The sequence below is a fragment of the Pelodiscus sinensis genome, chromosome 3, assembly GCF_049634645.1.
Source record: "Pelodiscus sinensis isolate JC-2024 chromosome 3, ASM4963464v1, whole genome shotgun sequence".
NCBI lineage: Eukaryota > Metazoa > Chordata > Testudines > Trionychidae > Pelodiscus > Pelodiscus sinensis.
Genome location: NC_134713.1, coordinates 108,551,390 through 108,575,564, shown reverse-complemented (window position 1 = coordinate 108,575,564; position 24,175 = coordinate 108,551,390). Strand labels below are relative to the sequence as shown.

The 24,175-nt window shown below is 42.4% G+C and overlaps 1 protein-coding gene across 11 annotated transcripts in view; it reads left to right on the top strand.

Moving 5' to 3' along the window:
- The first annotated feature begins 5,646 nt into the window (after positions 1-5,646).
- SYNE1 (spectrin repeat containing nuclear envelope protein 1) overlaps positions 5,647-24,175 on the top strand; it is a 488,224-nt gene continuing 469,695 nt past the window's right edge. For 8 of the 11 annotated variants that reach the window (XM_075924462.1, XM_075924463.1, XM_075924461.1 and 5 more), the window contains exons 1-2: positions 5,648-6,096; positions 22,191-22,483. In XM_075924462.1, coding sequence (XP_075780577.1) covers positions 22,417-22,483 — 67 coding nt within the window. In that variant the 5' untranslated portion in view covers positions 5,648-6,096; positions 22,191-22,416. Of the gene's footprint in view, positions 6,097-22,190; positions 22,484-24,175 lie in introns of all 11 variants that reach the window. The other 3 variants (XM_075924456.1, XM_075924455.1, XM_075924464.1) reach the window with 1 other exon arrangement.

Genomic DNA, 24,175 nt, shown 5'->3' with positions numbered 1-24,175 from the left:
AAAAATTGTTCTCCTTGGCCTGTGATGACAGGACAAGAAGCAATGGGCTTAAATTGTGGCAAGACAGATTTAAGTTGGGCATTAAGAAAAACTTCTTAACTGTCAGGGTGGTTAAACACTGGAATAAATTTCCTAGGAGGGTTGCGGAATCTCCATCACTGGAGATATTTATGAGCAGGTTAGATATCTATCATGGATGATCTAGATGGTGTTTGGTCCTGCTGTGACAGCAGGATATTGGACTTGATGACCTATTGTGGTCCTTTTCAGTTCTAGTGTCCTATGATTCTTTAATTCTAATAGGAGTGCTCATGCATGCATAGAAATACTAGTTTCCAAATCACATCATACCATAAAACTAAGGAAATCCTGTCTCACTTAATTTAGTAAGATTTATAGAGTGAAGCAAACCCTGTTTATAAATGAGTCAGGCAGGAGCGGCCCGAGGCTGGCTGCAGCAGCTGGAGAACAACTTTTAACCTGTGCAGTGAATGAGGCAGGATTTTTTTTAAATAATAGGTGATTGAATATCTAATGCTGCATAATATATAAGGGAAGTATTAAGGTGCTGAGTCATCTTTAATGATGGTATTTATTAAATTTTGTGTGTTTCACTTTGTAAAGTCAACATTAGTATTGTGGCAGGTTCAGTCACAGAGACTCCCCTTGAGACTGTCACTTGGTGGGCTGAAATACCACTGAGCCTCTCTACTGGCCCTCTTGGGTACCCTACTACCCTGTCCTGATCAATCAGACCCTCCGGTTTCCTCATGCAACGGCACAGGATTGAGGTCACAACCCACATCAGAGCAATACAGACACTCAGATCCACTCAGCTCTGGGAAGGCTCAGTCAAAGGGACTTGATGCAGCCCCTAGTTGCACAGCTCCAATAGGACTAAAACCCCAGATAAATCCATCACACTATGCATAAAGTTTATACAGCTTATAAGATATTCACCTTCACTATCCATGAAAGAGAGATATGCACAGCTGCTGTCTCCTTTTTCTCACCAGAAACAATTATTTACACTGGGTTTATTAATAAATAAATGTTATTTTACTAAATATAAAAAGTAGGATTTAAGTGGTTGCAAGTGATAGAAAATAGATCAAAGTAAGTTACTAAGCAAAACAAAACATGCCAGCTAAGCGTAATACTCTAAGAAACTTGTTACATGTAATTTCTTTACCTTAAAAATAGATCTAATAATCTATTCTCACAAGCTGAGAAGCCTGGGCCTTTTCCTTCCTTTTGTTCAATCTTAGATGTTTCCAGTAGTCATCTGGGTGGTAAGCAGGGGGTGCCTTGATGTCTTGCACCTTTCCCTATTGGGGTCCTATATGTGCTCCACAAGACATTTTGTTTACTCTTGCCCATGCACAGGATTGTCAGATTCTACTGGTTTCTGTCCATGTAATTTTTCCCCCTATCAGTATTACTCAAGTGGTATGCACATAAAGTGAAGTACATGGTGATTGCACACAACATTGACTGTGAGAGCCATGCACTCCCTGGCTACATCTACACTGGCCCCAAATTCCGGAAAAGGGATGCAAAGCAGGTAAGTCAGAATAGGGAAATCCGCGGGGGATTTAAATATCCCCCGCGGATTTAAATAAACATGGCCGCCGCTTTTTTTCCGGCTTGGGGAAAAGCCGGAAAAAAGCGTCTAGACTGGCGCGATCCTCCGGAATAAAGCCCTTTTCCGGAGGATCTCTTATTCCTACTTTCCTACCTGAAAGGAATAAATTCCTACTTTCCTGAAAGGTAGGAAAGTAGGAATAAGAGATCCTCCAGAAAAGGGCTTTATTCCGGAGGATCGCGCCAGTCTAGACGCTTTTTTCCGGCTTTTCCCCAAGCCGGAAAAAAAGCGGCGGCCATGTTTATTTAAATCCGCGGGGGATATTTAAATCCCCACGGATTTCCCTATTCTGACTTACCTGCTTTGCATCCCTTTTCCGGAATTTGGGGCCAGTGTAGACGTAGCCCCTCTGTATCCAACCAAAGCGCTGTTACAGTTCAATGGCGCATCCTGCAAATTCTAAGTATGCAAGTGCAGTTAGCAGAACTAGCTTATAGCAGGAGACCTGTCTTGGTTACAACAGACTTTTTGCCATCTTAGATGAAGAAAGGCTACTCATGTAGGCCACTCACTAAAGAGCCAATTCTTGTTTTCTGTGACACCACATCAAATCCAGAGTAACTGCACTGAAGTCAGTGATGATTCTCTGGACTTGTCTAGCGTAACTGAGAGGTGGAATATGTCTCAATAGTTTTAACTGTATATATAGATTTCATAAGACAACTATGAAAATAGTTGTATACTTGATGTGCTCATTTATTTATTTTAATGTAATAGTCGTATAATGAAACAATTCTCTTATTCTCATACTCTTTGCTCAGGAAGATGAAAGAAAACCAAACTTTTGGAAGGAGACAACAAGCAAGACAAGGAGATTCTCTAGCAACAAGATGTGGTATATCTTAAGGGGAAACTCAGCAAGTATGTCACCACCCACTTCCTTTTGCTCCCTTCTGTGCTGCAACTGACATAATGTGAGATACACAGTAGCAAGGCAAATGGAGATTTTTTTTATAAGAAGGCAAAGCAAATGTGGGCTTTATGACCCACTCCTACACAGAAACCTGAAGAAGAGGAAAATTTAAGGCAAACTATCTCTGGGTATGCTTGCCCTGGAGTGAGGAGGTTTTGCAGAAGTGACTCAGGGCATGACCTCCCAAATCCATACACCCCAAAACTGCATAGAGAATACTTGCCATTTAAGGCTGCAGACCTCATACTCATCCCTAGATGTCATGGCTCTAGCTTTGTGGCTCTATTGTCTGTCACACTATGGGCAAGTCTACACTATAGCACTACATCTGCACATCTGTTGAAGGCGAGCTATACTCTCCTGTGGACATAATTCTGCCATCTTCCCGAAAGCTATGTCCACAGGAGAGCATTTGCTACAGAAATAGCACCAGTGTGGACAGCACTTAGGTTGCTATAACTTACATTGCTTAGGTGGTATCTTTGGGTGACAGAAGTTACATGGACTTAAGTGGTAATATAGGCATAATTTCGTGTAAGCTGCGCAGCTGCGTCACTACCTATTTAGCAACGGGCAGGTAGTCAACGACCCCACCCAGGGATATGCTATAACCAGGGAAGGGCTGCCCCTCCTTCACCCCTAAAGAGCCTGGCTTCCAGCTTGCTGTGGCCAGGAAAGGGACAGGCTTGACCCTGGGATCCTTGCCATAGCTCCAGGATCTGTTGCAGTCAGGGCCTTCCCCAGCTCCAACCCAGTACTGGCTGACTTGTGGGAGCTGGGGGAGAGATGCCTATCCTGTGGTACAAGCTCCAGAGCTGCCACAGCAGGGAGTGGTGCCTTTCCCTCACAGCCCACATGCTCACTGTAGCTCTGGAGCAACCTCCTTCACACACAATCCCTCAACCCAGCTCCATCCTATAGCCTGCATCCTCAGCCAGAGCTCTTCCACCTCTGTATTGCAACCCTCTGTCCCAGATCTGAGCCTCTCATATCTGGCCACACCCAGAACCTGCATCCCCAATAAGTTCCCTCCCTCCTTTGCACCCCAATGCTCTGCTCCAAGCCTGAGCTCTCTCCCACATTTAGAACGCTTTGTCCTCACCCTGCCACACACCTCCACCCATAACAAAATTTGCTCCACTCAGGGTGGGAAAAATTAGAGGAACACTGGTGTGGACCAGTTTATAGACTGCATATTTACCCCCCTCTGAATAATGTTGATGCTGCAGATTATAAATTTGTACTGAAAGGGCAGCACTGACATCTTAAGTTAAATCATCTGTATTCTGCTGGGGGGATGTCATGGAGCACTTTTGCTAACTCTGACACCCTCCTCCCCTTCAGCCAGCCAAGACACCCACAAATCCAGACTGCTCTAGTGTTGCTAAGTTCTAGTTGTCACAGAGAGGATCTTGAGAGCTTTGGGAAAGGTAAACAACATGCCACACTGGCTCTGCTCCTCTCCCCTTTTCACTTTGCAGCCAAATACCACACCTTTGTTTCTCTTGGTGCCACAGAAGAGAGGTGAACACAGATGCCTAATGAGAAAAAAAATCTATCTTTAGTATGGAAAAGCTTTCACCCAAAATGTAGTAAAAATGGATAAAGGGGGGAAAAACTTTAAAATAAAAGAGACACCTGTAATTCCTTACTAAAAAATACAGCACAGTGATGGTACAAAACCTTGCTGTGATGCTATTGAAGGAAGGTTGATATTGTGTTTCTAACTCAGGAATGGGAGTCAAGAGATCTAGTTTGTATTCCTAGATCCCTCAAATATTTCTAGTGTGATCATATTATGTTAAAACAAAATACAGAAGGGGAATGTGGGGGGGGGGGGGGGGAAGGAAGGTGAATGCCAGTGAGTTAATGATATTAGAGGTGGGGAAGGGGAAATGTCTCAATGACCTGCTAACCTGCATCCTACTTCAGAAGACATTCAAATCTGCACTTGAAAGGGAATCCTCTGAACTGGCATTCATGCTAAAATTTGACACTCTCCGCATGGGACTTAACAAAGACCCCAGCTATCTTACACATTACAAAGATAGCTTCCCCAATTATCACCTCTAATACTATTAACTCACAGACATTTCCCCTTCCCCACCTCTAATATCATTAACTCACTGGCATTCACCTTCCTTCCCCCCCCCCCCACATCCCCCTTCTGTTCTATAATGTGATTTGTCCTTTTCCTGTGTGTTCATTTTTTTTAAATTGTATCCTTTGGTATATATGGTTGTGACTATTTTCTTCCATTATTTGATCTGAGGAAGTGGGTCTGGCCCACGAAAGCTCATCACCTATTAAACCATCTTGTTAGTCTTTAAAGTGCTACATAGTCCTGTATTTTGTTTCAGCTACACCAGTCTAACACGGCTACATCTCTATCATATTATGTTAGTCACTCACATCTCTCTGTTCTTCAGTTTCCTCGAACAGGACTGATTAAATCATTAATATTTGTGAAGTGCCATGAAGGCCCCATACAAGCAAAGAATAAACAGTAGTCTTTTTGGATCATTACTACAGAATATTTTTGCCCCGTTTTTAGCTGGGGCGGAAGCACGCCTCTAACATTACAGGTGCCCTTATATTTCTGCCCTTATATTAGTGCAAATGTACAAGTGCGATTGAGTGGCTAAGTATTGAGCTGGTAAATCATGCGGGTATGCATGTAAAAGGAGGGAATTGGTGCCCACGTGGATTGCTCTTGCAATTTCGACCCACATTTCCTTGCGGGCATCCGAACAGCTGCGTGCGCCACATGGGAGTCTGTGCTTGCAAAATGTAGAGCGCTGTCTCGCAGGGTCCATTTTCGCCCCTCAGAAATAGCTGCTTTGGACCCGGCGCGGCGCTTGGGCTGCTGCAAAGCAAATCACAAGGAGCCGCGAGAAGGAGATTGGAGGGAAGGAGGGACGGGGCCGCCTCCTCCCACTAAAGGGAACCTCCCCAGGGTGGGCGGGGACAGACAGAGGAGAAGGCTGGGGGCAAATGACAGCTCAGCCGCTGCCTGGGAAACACTGCAAGGGGGCGGGCTAGCGTGTGCGTGTGTGTGCTGCTGCTGCTGCTGCTGCTGGTGGCGTGTGCGTGTGTAGGGGTGGGGGTGCTCTCTGAGCAGGGAAGCCCTGCATCGCCTACATACACTCAGCCTCTCCCACAGTTACGCGCAGTGCATCCCCGGCGAGGCAAACGGCTGGGAGGGACCAGAGCCCTGAGAGGAGGGGCCCCTGTTACGTGCAAGGGGCTTGCAACCCTCCACTCACACACCTGCCTCCCCCATTGCAGCCCCGGCGAGGGGAAGGCGGGGAGGGTCCGCGGGGCGTGACTGCCTGCAGGAGAGAGGAGGTGGCCGCTGCTAGGTGCAGCCGCGTGTGTACGGCCGCAGCGTGTGTGGGATTGTTGCCGCCGGTAACCAGGCAGCCGGGGGCTTCCTGCAAACACTCGCAGAACGAGGCAGGCGCTCTCGCCCGCCGAGGGGCCGGTTGTCCGGGCGGGCGGCAGCAGCGCAGCGCGACGCTGGAGCCCTGCGGGAGAGGTACGGTGCGGTCCGGGAGAAGCTCCGCGGTGCCCTCCCCGGGCTGGGCGCTGCATCCTGTGTGAAGATGGCTCAGTCAGTTTCTCTCGTGTCATTTCCGTGAGGGGCCGCTCTCTTGCTGGCTCAGGGGGAGATGCTGCGAAGCAGGAGCCAGGGACGCGGTGGCTCGAGTTGTGGCGGTGGGTTGGGATATGGGTGGCGTTCATAATGCAGCTGAGTGGGAATAGGAAAGTCTGGGATTTGGATCAACCCCTGTGAGGCGTAACAGCCCCCCCCCCCCCGCAGAAACTATTCGTGAGCCTGATCGAAACCCCAATGAAATCAGCGAGGAATTGCCATTGACTTCAGTGGGTTTTATAGATCACACGCTTACCCAGGAGAGAGGGGGGAAATACACTCTAACGGCTAAGGAAATTGCACACACACGTTACAACAGCATCCATTCCTGACACTGGCGACAGAGCAACGTATCATCTAGGAACATGTGACTTGTCAGGTTATAACTGTATGTATTTGTCCAGCTTGGGCTGTGGTGATGCAGAAAGGAAAAAGCATATTGCAACAAAAATGCAAACAAAATGCAGCGGTGTGTATGTATGTGTCTGTCTGTCTTTGTGAGAGCATGTGTGTAAAAACTTTGAAGGCCACCATATCTGAAATATCAGGTCAAGGCTGTTTCCAGGGTTTTGACATTGAGGCAGGGGGCTTGATTTCTCCACTAGTGCTTATAGTATTAGTAGTGGAAGAGGTTCCTGTTTGAACTATTCTCATAGTCTGCTGTTATGGGCTGGGTTGTGAACCGCTTGCTCAAAAGTGATGAGCAGATATTCATGAGTTACCCAATTGATATTAGTGAGACTACTTGTGAGTAAGTGCTTAGCAGTGTCAGTAAGGAGATCATAATCTGTTCCTGTGTGATTTGTGGGGAGACTATGTTGTTTCTGGATGCCTGGGAGAATCTAACAAGTGCTGAGGCTGTTGTCTGAAAGAAACACGAAATCATGCTTATAAAATCATGACTGGTGTGGGAAAAGTGAATAAGGACAAGTTATTTACTTATTCCCACAATATAAGAACTAGGGGGTCACCAAATGAAATTAATAGGCAGCAGTTTAAAACAAACAAAAGGAAGTTTTTCTTCAATCAGTGCACAGTCAGCCTCTGGAACTCCTTGCCAGAGGATGTGGAGAAGGCTAGAACTTTAACAGGGTTCAGAAAAGTGCTAGATAGATTCATGGAGGTTAGGCCCATCAATGACTATTAGCCAGGTTGGGTAGGAATGGTATCCCTAGCCTCTGTTTGTATGGAAATGGATGACAGGAGAGGGATCATGTGAGGATTACCTATTGGCTACATCTACACTGGCACCCTTTTCCGGAAATGCTTAAAACGGAACAGTTTTCCGTTATAAGTATTTCCGGAAAAAACGTGTCTACATTGGCAGGAAAAGCACTTTTCCCGGAAAAGCGTCCGTGCCAATGTAGATGCGCTTTTCTGCAAAAAAGCCCCGATCGTCATTTTCGCGATCGGGGCTTTTTTGCGGAAAACACTACTGTGCTGTCTACACTGGCCCTTTTCCGGAACAGTTTTCCAGAAAAGGACTTTTGCCCGAACGGGAGCAGCATAATTTTTCTGGAAAAACACTGACAATTTTACAGTAGATCGTCAGTGCTTTTCCGGATATTCAAGGGGCCAGTGTAGATAGCTGGCAAGCGGCTGATTTTCCGGAATAAGTGGCCAGTGTAGACACAGCCATTGTGTTCCCTCCCTCTGGGGCATCTGGTATTGGCCACTATCTGCAGACAGGATACTGGGCTAAATGGACCTTTGCTTTGACCCAGTGTGGCTGTTCTTATGCTCCTAAACCCAGGAAGGACTTTTGTTTTTGTTTTTGTATTGATGATTATCAACCATGAGTGATCTCTGAGAATCATTCTCACAAAGGATAAGATGTGCTTTAACACTTCAAGTCTGTAGAACAAAATGTTGCTAAATTGCATTAAAATGTTACTTTCATCGTCTGTGTGCTATGTTGGCCTAATTAAGAATTATAGAAATACTTTACTGAATGTTGTACTTAATCTTAAGTGGTAAGCACAAAATGTTTTATGAGTACAATATTGTAATATTTGGTGGCGTTCATTGTTTCTGAAAGCAGCCACCTGTTTATTATTTTTGTGGATATTTTAAACATTCTTTAATCAAATCTAGAATAAATATAACAAAAATGTTTCAAAGAAAAAGAAGGTGTGTCCAAGAAAAAAAACTGATCATGCTCAAATGTGAAGTTTAAAACATTGTCTCTGCTTTTTTGGATTTCTTTTCATTTGGTATCTTACTTTTTAGTATGTTGTCTTCAGAAACTGGCTAAACCAGAGGCAATTCCATTTTATACCATTCATTAAGAAATACAACTGGGTGGACATTAATTACTGAAGTGCTCAAAGTCTTGTGCAAATTACATATTCTCCTCTTCTAGTATTTGTTTTCATCTATATGGGGTCATTTCTTCTCCATTCGAGTCTGTCTTGGAGCAATTCTTTGGAAACTCTTCAGCTAATGATATCCTTTTATATAATATCTATCAATCTAGTTTTCAGACCCTCACTCTATTTCCTGTATTCTTTTTATGCTCTTTTCATCTGTCCAAACCAGCTAAATTCCCTAAGCTTTGGATTCCCTTGGCTTTCTTATAATTGGTACAACTTTCACATTTCTCTTAATTTGTTTGTTATGAATATGGTCCAGTCTGATAATGCCAAGCATCCATCTTAACATTTTCCTTTCCACTGTGTTAAGGATCTAATTCTGAAAATTCCTCATTGCTATGCATTGAAAGCTATACAAAAGTGTAGGGATAATTACTGTCTTATGAGCTTTGCTTTTCAATTTGATGGTCATTCTCCTATCCCAATTCCTCCATACACTTCTCTCCATTTAGTCCATACCTTTCTTGTTCTGCATATAAGTTTATTATTGAGTACACTATTAACCTATCAAACCTAGGTACTTGAATTTCTGTTCCTGGTGGTAGTGATTGGCCCCTCCAGACTAGTCTCATTGTCTTCTCGCAATGCATCATCAGATCTATAGATCATATACTCTGTTTTGTATCTCTGATTTTCATGCCATTTCTTTTTCAAATAGACACCTTTATCCCAGTAAGTCTTCTGTGTCTCCCTCTTTCTTCATCGTGTGACTTATACATTTAATGCTGAGGTAACTGCACAGTGTTGTATGTCTCTTTTTCTTTTAGGGTGAATTAGTACTAGTATTTGTCTCAGACATCAGCTGTCTTTTCAGTCATGATGGAATTAAACAGTTGCGTCAATAAGTTCAGACTTTTGCACGTCCATCCGTGTTCTTACTGCTATGCTATTGCAGCCGAGAGTGATCTTATTTTTTATGTTGCTTTTCCTTTTTTCAGCTTTTAGTACTGGTGCCAGCAGACCCAGCTTTTAGTACTGGTGCCAGCAGAGGTTTGGTTTTATCATACATCATGATTCTCTTGGAGTCTTCTCATTCATAAACATTTCAAAGTAATTTTTCCCCTGTTCCTTAATCTTGTTTTCATTGATCAATGTATTTCCACTTTCAATTTATTTTGATCTCACCAATATCTTTAGTTGTCTTGTAGGTCTTAGCCTGTCTATATATTTCCTTCTTAACCTCCTGTGTTTCACGACAAGCATAAAAGCCTATAGCTTTAGCCTTTGTGACTGCCACCTTTTTCTTTGCTGGCTTTTTGGCTTTTTATACTTCTGAAAATCCTGCTAATTGGAATGTTGCTTGCTGAAATTTAAAATGTTTGTTCTTTTTCTCTACAACTTTTCAAACTTATTCCACCATCAGATATCACTGGAGGGGAAAGACTTTTGTTTTTGTTTCATCAAGTAGACTCTTTGCACATTCCGGAATTTTGTTTGCATTATGTTTCCATCATTTTTTTGTATTTTCTCTTAACTCTTCTAAACAGATCTACTTCAACATGTTCATTTTAAACTCCTTTTTAACTTAATTAAGTTTCCAGCTCTTGGATTTCTGCATTGGTTTGGACCTTTTTCTTCTTATACTTAATACTAGCATATTTAACCACCATTGCTAAGGTCCTTAACTTAATTTTCTTTAAAAATAAAATGAAAATGTACATGCTTCATTTAATCATTCTCTGGGACAGGGCTTGGGATGAGAGGTTGTCTCAGGGAGAGAGGACAGCCCCAGCCCTCTGTCACCGCAGCAGCTTGTGGCCAGGTGAGAAGTGCCTCCTTATAGCCACTGCAGCTCTAGCAGGTGCAGCCAGGGGAGAGATGCATGTCCCCTAGCTGGGGCAGGCCCAGGTTCATCTGGCCCCTGTGCACTTTAACCTCACTCCCTGATGAAGGGGAATAGCCAGCAATGTCTCCATATGAATCTTGGGGAGGGAGCTTCACCCCCCACAGTCAGCATAAAGGGTGGGGTGGGAGGCTCAGGGTTAGAGTAGACCCAGATAAGGGGCATGTACCCCCAGCCAGCCTCTTTCACCTTCATGGTGATTCTGTCTCTTTTCCTATGGGGCAGCAGGCTGCTGCGACAGGGCCAGGAACCGAGCTCGTGGAGCAGTGGCAGGGCTGATGGGGCTGGGAGCCTGGAACAGCAATTGGGCCACCAGTAGGGGGGGAGCCAGTAGGGAGTCTGGTGGTCAAGCGAGGAACAGAGCTTGGCTGGGGGCCCCAAAATGACCTCCCCAGGTACGGCAAAATTCCTAGTTTGGGACTGGTCAGGTCCAAGGGTAACAGATCAGGGAGGTCAAACCTGTATTCAGTGTTTAGTTGCACAACTTTCCCTGATGTGATCTTATGGTTTTTGATGTTCTTCAACTCAGATTACTCCCTAGTAAACCATCTACAATTTCATAGTACCACTCTGATCCAATGTTCTTCCTTCTTAGGGAGGAATGTATTGACTACCAAATCATGTGTGTGGGTGTATTGTAAGTTTCTCCTTCTTTATTTCTCTGTCCAGACTCTTGGCTGCCATGCTACCTTTTTTAAGCATTTACTGCCCTTCCCCATGCCGGCCATTAAGATTTATCATTGGAGCCACTCTTGCATTCTTTATAATTTTTGTACAACATGGTCCATCTCCCCCACCCTAAATTCACTTTTGTTGTTGTTCCTCTCATCCTATTCATGGTGCATATGTACATACATCATTTAGGGGAAGTAAGAGCTGACTTCATCAAAATATCTTCTGAATTATCCCATCCACGACCACTGCACATTCCTGCCTCAATCTCCATTTCTCTTATTTGACATTCCATAGTAGCATTATACTATGGAATTGCCTTCTCCAGTATCTCTTCTCTTTGCTCCCTTCCATTTGGTTTCTTTAATATAGACAATCATATTCCTTTTCATAACATGTGAACCAGCTCTGCACTTTTTCCAGTTAATAAATTAATTGTTTTAATAAATAGTTGTTCTTCAGACTGTTATGATTTAAATAGACTGTACTCAAGAGTTTTCATAATCATGAATATAAATTGGGCTGGGGCATTTGTTTTAGTTTATTAAAATGTGAACTTGTCTTATTAAAAAATGCTTCATTACCTAGTAAGGAGTAACTGGTTAACAGGTGCCTGTGGGCAGGGGGCTGCTCAATTTACACTAGTATGGATGCCTCGTGTCAAAAAAAACCCCTATTAGAAATTTTCGTTTGGACAGGAATGGGAGTGTTTATCACCATATACCACATGACCCTTTTTGCTTGAAAGTTTCAGGACTGATCAAGAATTTTAGTATTTTTCTTTCTGAGTGGAACAAATACGATAACTTAAATTTGCATTAGGGTAAGGCTACACTTCCAGCTGGAGGTAAAATTTCTAGCTTGAGTAAACATACCCATGCTACATCTGTGTTATTGTGCTAAAAATAGAAGTGTAGCTATGGTGCAAACTGCGAGTGTGGCTAGTTACCAGAGAACGTACCTATCCAAGAAGGTAGGCACCTTAACTGTTATATTTTGCCTGACTTCACAGAACATATAGAAATCAAATACACTTTTAGATCTCCTTCCCACAGATGTTTGCACAACATGTGACTAGTTGCACTGAAGTCAGTGTGACTGTTCACACACCGAAAGTTAAGCACATCCCTTTATACTTACAGGATTGGAGCCTCATTGACTATTTTAATGGTCTTCTGAATAAGGTAAAGGTCATTTGCACAATGAATATGCTATATGCTACACTGTCATACAGTTTCCCTTAAATATGACACCTAATTCCCAGACCTCCCTATGTTCATATTATAAGCCCTCAACTTTGTGCTTTTAAGGTGCAAAAGTATGTAGAGAGATAAATTCCCAGAACAAGAAGCATCTGAGGCTCCAGAGAGGGAATTTCATTTACTTTTTCAGGCAAAAAAATTGATAATTTTCCCAAATTAGTTCTTTCATTTTGGGTGTGGAGACATTTATCATAGCTCACAACCGAGAATCCTGTTTGAATGCCTCTATAGTGAGTTCTTTTTGAAAGGTCAATATCTACATCTTCCTTCGCCTTTTTCTTCTGAAAGCTATCCATTATGTTGGGGAGGAAAAAAAAAGGAAGTACAAAGTGATAGGGATGGGAGTTGGAGACAGCAGAATCAAAACATTTTCCATAGCCAAACTGATTTTTTTCCATTATCTTATGCAATCTATGTTTAAGATCCAGCAGATTTTGGAGAGCACCAACATACACAGGCTTGTTGCACTGCACAATGCATTAGCAAGCAAGTACAGATTCACAATTTAATTGTAGTCCAATAGCAATTTCTTTCTTTTATTCAAAAGGCTAAAAACCAAATGGTACCTCTGCTTGAAACCTATTATCTGAAAGCTTTTCAAGTTTAAACTTTCTCCTTCAAAGAGAATTAATGTAGTGTAGTTGAAATAGCTGTAAATGAGCTCTTTGGGCTGCATAAGAATATATCCATCTGCTTTATAACTTTCTGTCAGAACCCTGGTTACCAGTAGGACTTTATTTTGAAATAACCCCCCTGAGGTTGGATTTATAAGCAGAGAGCCCACATTACTAAGCCCATTATTTTGAAATAATGGGCCACATATTTTAAAATCTGTATTCCTGCTTTTCTTGGGAAATTACACTAATTTTGAAATAGTTATTTTGAAATAGTGTTAGTGTGGATGCTGTGGTGATACTCACCAGAATAATTTGAACTAATTACTTCCAAGCGATTCCTGGGGCTCTAAGTTGAGGTAGCACGTCCACATTAATGGAGCCTGCTTTGGACTAATGTCAAGGCTTCCCCATAGTATGGACACGCTAGTTTGAATTTGTTACGTTGAATTTACTAATTTCTAAATATTTTTCTAGTGAAGACATGGCCAGAGGGAGCATAATTTCAAATATTAGCATTGGGCTGGAAGTCGAGAACTCCTGAGTTGTAATCCCAACTCTGTCCTTGTCAACACACAAAGCTAGAACCAATTTAACCAAAACCAATTTTTAAATCTATTTGAGGCCTCTATGTCCATTTTAAATCTGTTTGCACCAGGCTTATGTTAGTTTAAGTTGACTATTGTTTACTCATTCTGATGACAAGTGGCCAGATCCTTATCATCTGAACATTGTGATACGCAGAACATGATTAGTAATATAAAAGAACTTTACTTTCTTTTTTAGTTAAGCATTCATCCTGTCATTTATATATTTCTACTTTTCCCTTCTCCTTTCTACTCTATTTTAACATAAATGTGAATTTTCATTATGTTGGGTTAGTAACACTCTACTATGGATTTATATCTACTAACAATAATTGTAATTCACAATACTCTTCATACTGTAAATACTACAAAGATACTTTTGTATGCCCTTATGGATATAAGTTTTTTTTCTATTATGATATAAACATAATAATACAAATACTTTTAATTTTGATAGTGCCTCTTATCTAAGGCCAACAAAGCATTTTTAAAAAGATCAATGAATTCAATGAGGTAAAGAAGGGTGATATGTTGTGCTACTAACATTTTTTAAAAATTGAGACCTAAGAAGGCAGTGGGATCAATTTATAAGAGGATCAGAAACTGATAATTTCAAAGGGGTAGAGATTCTTAATTGCTCCCATTAAATATTATGTATAAAATGGTGCTCATGTAAAAAGCAAACACTCAGCTTCTCAAAAAATACTGATTTTTTTTTTTTTTTTTTAGCAAAACACAGACACATATTTAGCTGTTTTCCATTTTTCAACCAGGAAGCAACTTTTCTGTTGTTAGTGAGAGTGTTAGATTGCATTCTGAAAATACTTCATATTTTTTAAAGACTATTGAATGTTTTATAAACCCGGAAGAGTAGAAGAGTGAAATACCACCAGCTCCTTTTGTGGTTGGTCCAGGTCTACCAATAAACGTAGACATGCTTATTTTCATTTAGTGGCCTATTTTTAAGTACACAAGGGTTTCTAAGTGATGTGAAATAATGTAGGCATTATAATCAAAAAGGCAATTAATGAGAGATTTGGTACTCCTGTTCTCTACAGGTGCGTCTGCACTGCACTGTAACTCGAAATAAGATACACAATTTGAGCAACGCAAATTGCATATCTTATTTCAATGCTATTTTGAAATAGCTTATTTCATCATTTGGCACTGTCTACACAGTGCCAAATTTCAAAATAAAGTGCTATTCTGAAACATCCCTTACTCCTCGTAGAATGAGGTTTAAAGGGACATTGGAATAGTGAGCCCAAAATAATGGGTTTGCTGTGAAGATGCGGGATAGCTATTATGGGATACTCTGATATCCCGAAATAGCATTGCAGTGTAGATGTACCTTACATGAGATAAGACATCCTTTTTCTGGAATTTGCAGAAAAAATAACACATTCTACAGAGTTTAAAACCAGTGCTGATTTCTGCTTGTGGATTGACTTGCACAACTACAATTAAATTTGCTGGGGTTTGAACTTACATCTGAGGGCAGAAATTGACTATCCATCTTTTATTTTTAGTTTATGATCACACTGCATCATACGTGGGCCTAATGAAAAAAACTGAGTTATATCAGGTATAATTTTGCCCCATTGCATGCAGGCAGATAGAAATGAAGTTTTTTTAAAATGAGATGAATGTTTATTATAATGTTAAGACTACATCATCATCTTTATGTCATATCCTTAGCTTCTGGACAGTACAACCTGAGAGTTATGGACACTATAGTTACAAAGTGACCAATCACACTCCTCATGTGGATCTGGAAGTATACAATCAGGCAGCAAATAGAGACACAAAAAATAAGCAAATGCAGTTCAGTACTGTGTTAAACATAAACTATAAACTGTTAAACATAAACAATAAACATAAACAATAAAGGGAAAGATTAAAAAAATAACAAATATAAGGATTTAGTCACCTGTAAAATGCTAAAGCCTAAAGCAGCTTTTAGACTGCTGAGTATTTTGGTTTTATAGAAATGATGGTATTTAGAGCTATCACGCATTGCTGTTTAAGCCATGAAATTGCCATTAAAAACAAAGAACTCCAAATGGTTATAAACCTATACAGTGTTTTGACATAACACTGTATAACATAAACCTATACAGTATTTCAGTGTATTGCTTCCTTCAAGTTTTTTAATACATATGTCTGATATGCAATGGCAAAACCTGCTAATTTTTCATAATGAAATGTTTTTCTGTAAATGCTGTAAAATGTTAGTGTAATTGAACTTTTAATAGTATTTGCAGCTATGAAAAGGAAAACATCATAATAAACAAATCTCATGTCTTGAGATATGAACTGACTGCCTGTGGAAGCGAGGAAAAAAATATACTACCCATACAATGTACTTAATAACGGCAATGAACATTGTGGGAGTTTTGGGTTTTGTTTTTTGTCTTCGTTTGAAGCATCACGTGGTGGCCACTACTTGAGATGGGATACTAGACAAGAAAGAATATTGCTTTTATCTGTGTTGGTAATGTCCACTGTATGTTCTTATGTTTCTTACTTGCTGATGCGGTGAATGTGGTGATGGTGTTGTTTCTGTGTGTGCTAATACCATTTTCTCTCCCCATCTGTTGCAGCTTATTTCCCCCTCTTTACATTAGAATCGCTTCCCACTGCTTACAAAGGAGCTTTCAAATTATTATTTAGGTATTTAGGGTCATGAATTCTCATTACATAGCACTCATTCTTTAATCTTAGCAAGATAATTTATTAGTTGCTACAGTCCCATTTATAAAGGTGAACTGGCTCAACCTACACATTTTATGCAGAGAAAAAGTATATGTAAGGAAAATCTATACATGCACACACTGCACCATTTTCCATGTTATTTTATATTGGAATTGGATTTACTAAGGAGTAGAAATATCTTCTTCAGCTGGGCTAAAACAATGTTAACTTCAGTGGTGCTTTGCTGATTTATACCAGCTGAGGATCTAAGTTCACATGTTTGTCTATGGGTTAATAAATGAGCACCCACACCCAGTTCATACAAGCATTTTAGGAAAACAGTATTTTTATTATATTAATATGAAAAAGAATCTCTCTTGATAAAACACTAACAAGACTAGTTACAGGCAGTCCCCGAGTTACGTGGATCCGACTTATGTCGGATCCGCAGTTACGAACGGGGTTTTTCTTTCCCCGGAGGATGGGAGCGGCAGGACGCCCAGATGCGCCGCGTTCCCGCCGCCCGCGTCCTCCGGGGCGAGAAAAGCTGCTCTACGTCTCCCTGGTCTGCTGGGGGGGAGGCCCCCCCATCAGGCCAGGGAGATGCGGAGCACGTGGGCAGCAGGACAGCCCAGACGCGCTGCGGCTGTCCCGCTGCCGGCATCCTCCGAGGCTTTGCTCCCCGTCTCCCTGGTCTGCTGGTCTCCAGCAGACCAGGGAGAGGCGGAGCAAAGCCGCAGAGGACCCGGGCGGCGGGACCGCGGTGCGTCTCGGTCCACCGTCTGCGTCTCCCTGGTCTGCTGGGAGGGGGGGCGGGCGCAGCTAGTGCGCCCCCCTCCCCCCAGCAGACCAGGCTTTTCTCTGGACGCCTGTGGTAGAGCAGCTGGGGCACTGCCGGTTGGTCCCGCAGCGCCGCTCTGGGCGCTACTGGACCAACCTGGCAGCACCCCAGCTGCTCTGCCCCAGGCGTCCTGATTCAGCTGCTGCTCTGCCCCAGCTGCTCTGCCCCAGGTGTCCCCAAGTCAGCCGCTGCTGAAACTGACCAGCGGCTGACTACAGGAAGCCCGAGGCAGAGTTGCTCTGCCCCGGGCTTCCTGGAATCAGCTGCTGATCAGTTTCAGCAACAGCTGACTTGGGGATTGCTGGGGTTCTTAAGTTGAATCTGTATGTAAGTCAGAACTGGCGTCCAGATTCAGCCTGTTGAAACTGATCAGTGGTTGATTCCAGGAAGCCCGGGGCACAGCAACTCTGCCTCGGGCTTCCTGTAGTCAGCCGCTGGTCAGTTTCAGCAGCGGCTGAATCTGGATGCCAGTTCCGACTTACATACAGATTCAACTGAAGAACAAACCTACAGTCCCTATCTTGTACGTAACCCGGGGACTGCCTGTATTTGAATATTAAACATACAGTGAATTCAATTAATATGCCTATCATTGAACTACTCACTAAATACATTAATAAACTGTGTATATAGATATTAAAAGTTAATCATTTAGGCCAGTTCTACCATAGGAAACTATTTCAAAATTACTAAATTTGACTTAAGAACTCCCAATATAACACATTTGAACTAGCATGTCCACACTACGGGAAAACTTCAGAATTAGTCCAAGAGCCCCATTTAGCACTGGGGAGTAATTAGTTTGAATTACTCTGGGGAGTAATTTATTTCAAAATAGCACCAGAACATCCACACTACCATTATTTTTAAATTACTATTTTGGAGTTAGTGCTACTCCTGAAGAAAAGCAGGTGAACAGAGTTTGAATTCTATGGCCCATTATTTTGAAATAATGGGCTTGGTAGTATCGATGCACTGCTTATGAATTTGCACTTGGGTTGGAGGTTATTTCCTAGTAAGGTCGTAGTATAGACTAGAGTGTGCTGCATCCCACAGTTTCTCTGACCATGTTTCTCCCTGGTTGAAACATCCACCTATCCACACCAGCTTTTGACTGTTTGTAACTGTCAGGACATTACTTATGTTTTTAACTGGAGAGTAAACAAGTAGGGAGGTGCTTATAATACTGCGTCAGAGAGCCCTGGATTGGAGCGCCTCCACATTCATGTAATTAAAAATGCCTGCACCTTGCCTACATTATGGTACCAAACGATAGCAAATCAGTTCCAGCAGAATCCATGTTTCACATTTTCTTGGTGTTGGTACAGCAATACCATATAGATAATATTGCAGAGCATGATTGCCTTCTCCCTGAAACAGGTGCAACCAGAAACAGGTACAATCAGTGGAGCCACACTAATGTAAAACTGTTAGGATTAAGAGAAGTAGGTCTGCAGAATCATACACTCTTTGGTGTAAAATATTGACCACAGCAACTGCAAATAGGAACAGTGGGCTGAATTGCTGCCCGTCTTTGCTCTATCCACTGTGTACTATTCTGGCAGTGCAAAGAAGACCAAGGCCTTCCCTAAAATGGCAGACAGGGATTCTCTTGACGTAATGGTGTAGGCAATGTTTCAAAGGCAGAAAGGGACATTATGGCTACGTCTACACTGCAGCACTATTTTGGGATGCTGGAGGTATCCAGAAAGAGCTATTGCATGTCTTTTGAGCATGCCCATTTCAAAATATAATGGGCTCGCTATTCTGATGTCACTGTAAACCTCATTCCACGAGGAGTAAGGGATGTTTTAGAATAGCAATTTATTTCGAAATGAGTGTTGTGCAGACGCCAACAAATTTTGAAATAATCTATTTAAAAATAACATCAAAATAAGATACACAATTTGCGTAGCTCAAATTCTATATCTTATTTCAACTTATGGTGCTGTGTAGATGCACCCTGTGAGGATGAAGCTGTAATATGATGTGTTCTTGCAATCCTCAGATGGTGGTCAGATGGACTCCACAGGACTATTCTAGGACTGCCTAATGTAGAAAAGTCTAATGGCTGTTTTCTGTAATGGCGGGAGGCATTTTGGCTGCTAGTTGGCTCCAGGATCAGGGGAATACAAAACTGGGTCTTCAGATTATTTTTCCCACCCACTCCCAGGCTCTGTGTCAAGAACAGTTCTGCTGTGTCAGAGGGGTGTGCAGGTCTCTGTGGGTATGTCTACACTACAGCACTAATTCGAACTAACTTAATTCGAATTAGTTAATTCGAACTAAGCTAATTCGAACTAGTGCATCTAGACCTAAAAACTAATTCGAATGAGTGTTTTGCTAATTCAAACTAGCATGTCCACGTTGAGTGGACCCTGAACCAAAGTTAAGGCTGGCCGGAACAGGTGCCGGCAGGGCATCAGGTTAGGACTGAGAGCGTGGAGCTGCTGCCTCAGGCTAGCCGAGGGCTGTGCTTACGACCTCCACCCCGGACAGACAGTTCTCAGGGTTCCCCGCTTGCTTGTCTACCTCGATGAGGGACAGCAAAGCAGTCCTGTCTTGGAGTGCCCCGAGTGCCTGCACTCGGTACATTGCAACATTTGGCAGTCAACCCGGCTGCACTTGTTGCAGGCTGCCATCTGGGGGGGTAAATCGGGGGGCTGTCAGGATCCAGGAGGCCCTGCAGGAGAGCTTCCACCCCGAGAAGCCCGCAGAGCCACCCCAGTCCTCCCCATCGGGGGCTCGTACCCCATTCCTCCCTCGCCTCCTTCCACTTACACCTCTCTAGCCCCCCTTCCTGATGTAAAAAATGAAGGACACGTGTGTTCAAAAATAGAAACTCTCTTTATTTAACAAAACTGGGGGGGGGGGGAATTAACCTCTGGGGAGACTGGGACAAGGAGGTGGGAGAGGGGAAGAGAGAGGGGGGGAGGGGGAAGGAGGAAGCCAGGGGAAGAAGGAGGAGGGGAAGTATCAAACTATGGTACGCCTACATCTTCAGCACTGTGTACAGATGTGATCTCCTCACCTCAAAAGAGATGTTTTGGCCTTGGAAAGGGTTCAGAAAAGGGCATCTACAATGATTAGGGGTTTGGAACAGGTCCCATATGAAGAGAGGACTTTTCAGCTTAGAAAAGAGGAGACTGAGGGGGGAATATGATAGAGGTCTATAAAATCATGAGTGGTGTAGAGAGGGTGCATAAAGAAAAGTTCTTCATTAGTTCCCATAATAGAAGGACTAAAGGACACCAAATGAAATGAATGGGTAGCAGGCTTCAAACTAATAACAGAAAGTTCTTCACAAAGCAAATAGTCAACCTGTGGAACTCCTTGCCACAGGAGGCTGTGAAGGCTAAAACTATAACAGAGTTTAAGGAGAAGTTAGATCAAGTCATGGAGGTTGGGTCTATGGAGTGCTATTAGCCAGGCGGTAGGAATGGTGTCCCTGGCCTCTGGTTTGTGGAAGGCTAGAGATGGATGGCATGAGACAAATGGTTTGGTCATTGTCTTTGGTCCATCCCCTCCAGGGTACCTAGTGTTGGCCGCTGTCGGCAGACAGGCTACTGGGCTAGATGGACCTTTGGTCTGACCCAGTACGGCCGTTCTTATGTTCTAAGCTCAGGGCTCAGGGTCAGGGATCTCACTGGACCACCTTGATTTTCATGCAAACCTGCTCCTGGGTTCACATGTGGCCTTTGGTGGCCAGGCTGGCAGCTATCCTGCCCTAGATGTCCTCTTTCCTGTGCCTATTGCGGAGGTCGTGGACGTTGGAGGCCTCCCCACAAACCTGGATGAGGTCCACAATCTCTGCACTAGACCAGGCGTGCACCCACTTCTTACGGTCCCAGGCAGGCTTCTGGGAGCCACCAGCCTAGTCCCAGGAAGAGGCAGAGGGTTGGGTGGCAATGGGTGGCTGGCTCATGCTGTGCCAGGTGCAGGGTCTGTTGGCTAGGTGCTGGCAGGCTTGCACCTGGTATAAGCACCATAGCCAGACCGTGCCCCTTTAAGGGCTCCGGGGCCGGGAGGGGGGCAGAAGAGTTTCCCTGGTTTGGCCCAGAGTGGCCACCAGGGCAAGCTGGGAAGGGCTAGCCTCCCACTAGTTCGAATTAAGTGGCTACACAGCTCTTAATTCGAACTACTTAATTCGAACTAGGCGTTAGTCCTCGTAGAATGAAATTTACCTAGTTCGAATTAAGTGCTCTGCTAGTTCGAATTAAGTTCAAACTAGCGGTTTGCATGTGTAGCGCCTATCAAAGTTAATTTGAAGTAACGGCTGTTAGTTCGAATTAACTTTGTAGTGTAGACATACTCTGTATGTGTTGTGGGGGGTAGGGCGGTGGGGCTGTGTGCGCGTACTATGGATAAAACAAAGTAGGAAACAATATTATATCTACTAATTTATTTTCCACTGAAAAACAAAAGTTTCTGGAAGTCCTGTCTTGCTGTTCAGAAGTCAGGATGTTGTTTTACAGTAGTATTTTGAAGGTCCAATTTGCTGCTCTAACAGCGCCATTGTATATTGATGTAAGTCTGTTGATTTCAGTAGAGTTACACTAGCCTAAAACTGGAGTAACAGTGGTGAATTAAAGATCTGTATTGTTAATTACACTTCAAATCTTGTACCAAGTGACCAAAAAAGCAACTTTACTGTACATTGCATGTTATTTTTTTTTTTAAATCACCGAAGTAAAGTGAGATATTTCAGATTCTTGACAGAAATCTAGCAGAATTACTGATTAACAGTTATTACCTGTTCTTTTTAAAACAATGAAATATAACGATAGTTTTAAACCATTTCAGTTTTATCAAGGACTTGATATTTCTTCCTTTAGAAGTAAGAGTATTTTAATATTTGATGTACTGGAGTATCAATGTCTGGCATGTGTTCAGTTAATTTTAATAATTTGTTTGTGCACTTTCAGTGGTAGTAGTGATTGCCAACCAGGCTTTCAGTGTTAATTGTGTCTCTGGCTTGAGCAATAGGGTATATGGCACTCTTTATGTGTTAGAACAGCTAATAAGATTATGGTTCTTAGTTTTACAGGAACTGGTGCAGGTTTCTCTAAAGCTTGGGGCTTTCTTTTTTCAGGTTTCCGAGGTCTCTTGAGGAAAGGACAGTGCAATAGCACAATCATTGCGAGCAAGTACTGTGTTTTCATTGGGGGAAAAGGCTGCTGTGACTCATTGGATGCACGCTGTGCTGAAGCTAAGTGATGATTTCTAAAAGGAAGTAGTCCAAACTCTCCATCCTGTTGAGGTCTGCGGCTTGGTGTGGAGATTCTGTCACTGAACGGGTTTTTTTCTGCAAAGAAACCATGGCTGCCTCGAGGCTAGTGGGGAGATCTTCCAGAGATATTGCCAATGTTATGCAAAGGCTTCAAGGTAAGCGACTGATTCTGAATGGCTGTATGTGTCATCTATTCATATAGACAACAAATACAATACTGTTCAAAACCAGGAAATCATTTTAAAATATTTATACTTTCAAAGGCCTACAGTTGTAAACTAATCTATAGGAAGATTTTTGCTTCTGATGTGTCTGCAGATTTCTTGTTATGTTTCCTCCATTATTACATTATTAATGATGTTTAAAAGCATAAGGCATTAAGCAGCATGGCCCATTGGATAGGACAGCAGGGCTTTGCTCCAGCCTGCTCTGTGACCTTGGGAAAAATCAGTTCAGCTGTCTGTACCTCAGTTTCCACATATGTGAAATGGTGATAAAGATACTTTGTCTGCTTTGAGCACTACAGATAAAGAGAACTCAATTAATACAATATTTTAAAATGATTCCTATTACAATAATGTCTAGAAGCCCCAAACCAGATTAGGGTCTCATTGTGCTGGGTATTGTTACAAACCCAGCTGAAGTGCTGAAGAATTTACAGCATAGAGACTAAGGGTACGTCTACACTGCATGGCTATTTAGAAATAAACTATTCTGGAGTAGTTATTCTGAAATAGCTTATTTTGAAATAGCATTCTACCCTGCAGGAAAGCCTCAAAATTAGTCCGAGGCAGGCTTCCCTAACGTAGATGTGCTATCTTGATTTAGAGCCCCAGGAGGCACTGGGGAGGAATAACTTAGAATGGCCCTGGGGAGGAGCTATTTCGAAATAGCAGCAGTGAGCATCTACACATGCCTTATTTTGAAACAGCTATTTCGAAATAGGCGTTATTCCTGTTGCAGTGATGTTTACAGATTTTAGAATAAGCCATCCGTTATTTTGAAATTATTTCAAAATTATTTCGAAATAACAGCATGGCTGTGTAGACACTCACATTGTTATTTCAAAATAATGCTAGTTATCTTGAAATAATGGTGCAGTGTAGACACATCCTAAGTGGTGGTGTTGTCTGATTCGATGTCCTTATGAATCAAGGGACTTCTGGTTATTTTAGCAGTTGTCATCAGGTAGAAATTAATACATTTATTTAAGTTCTCTGTATCACAAACAAGCATGACTAAATGAAATGAAAATGTTCATTAAAACTTTTTATGGTTAAAAAATGTAAAATAATGCCATTTAATATAGAAATTTTAAAAAAATATAATGCATGTATTCAAAAGTACTTATGAACCATATGTGAACACGTTCTTAGCAGCACTTTTTTTACCAGCTCTGAGGTGACATTTAGGGACTAATGGATCAACCCTGCTCCCACTCAAGTCAGTGGAAAACCTCCCATTAACTTTAATATTTCAGAATCAAACTCTAATCTTGCAGTTGCTCAACACAGAAAATGTCTATAGACCTAAAAAGACCAGTGCATAGTACCATCTATATTTTCTATATTTTGAAGCTTCCTTTCTTCTCCTGTCTTTTCCCCCCTATTTCTGAGTGTACAGCCATGGTGGCATTTCTAACCTTAGTCCCTCTGTCAAAAAACAGGACAATCAGGTGGTATGGGAGTTTACAGGCAGCTTTTCCTAAGAATGAGGGACAGCATGGGGTAAAATCAATGAAGGTGCTTGTTTTGAAGTGGAGAAACCATGATGGTGAGTAGTGGTTAGTGCAGTGTAGTGTATCATTCCAGATGATGTCATAATATTCCCTCAAACAGGATACTCCC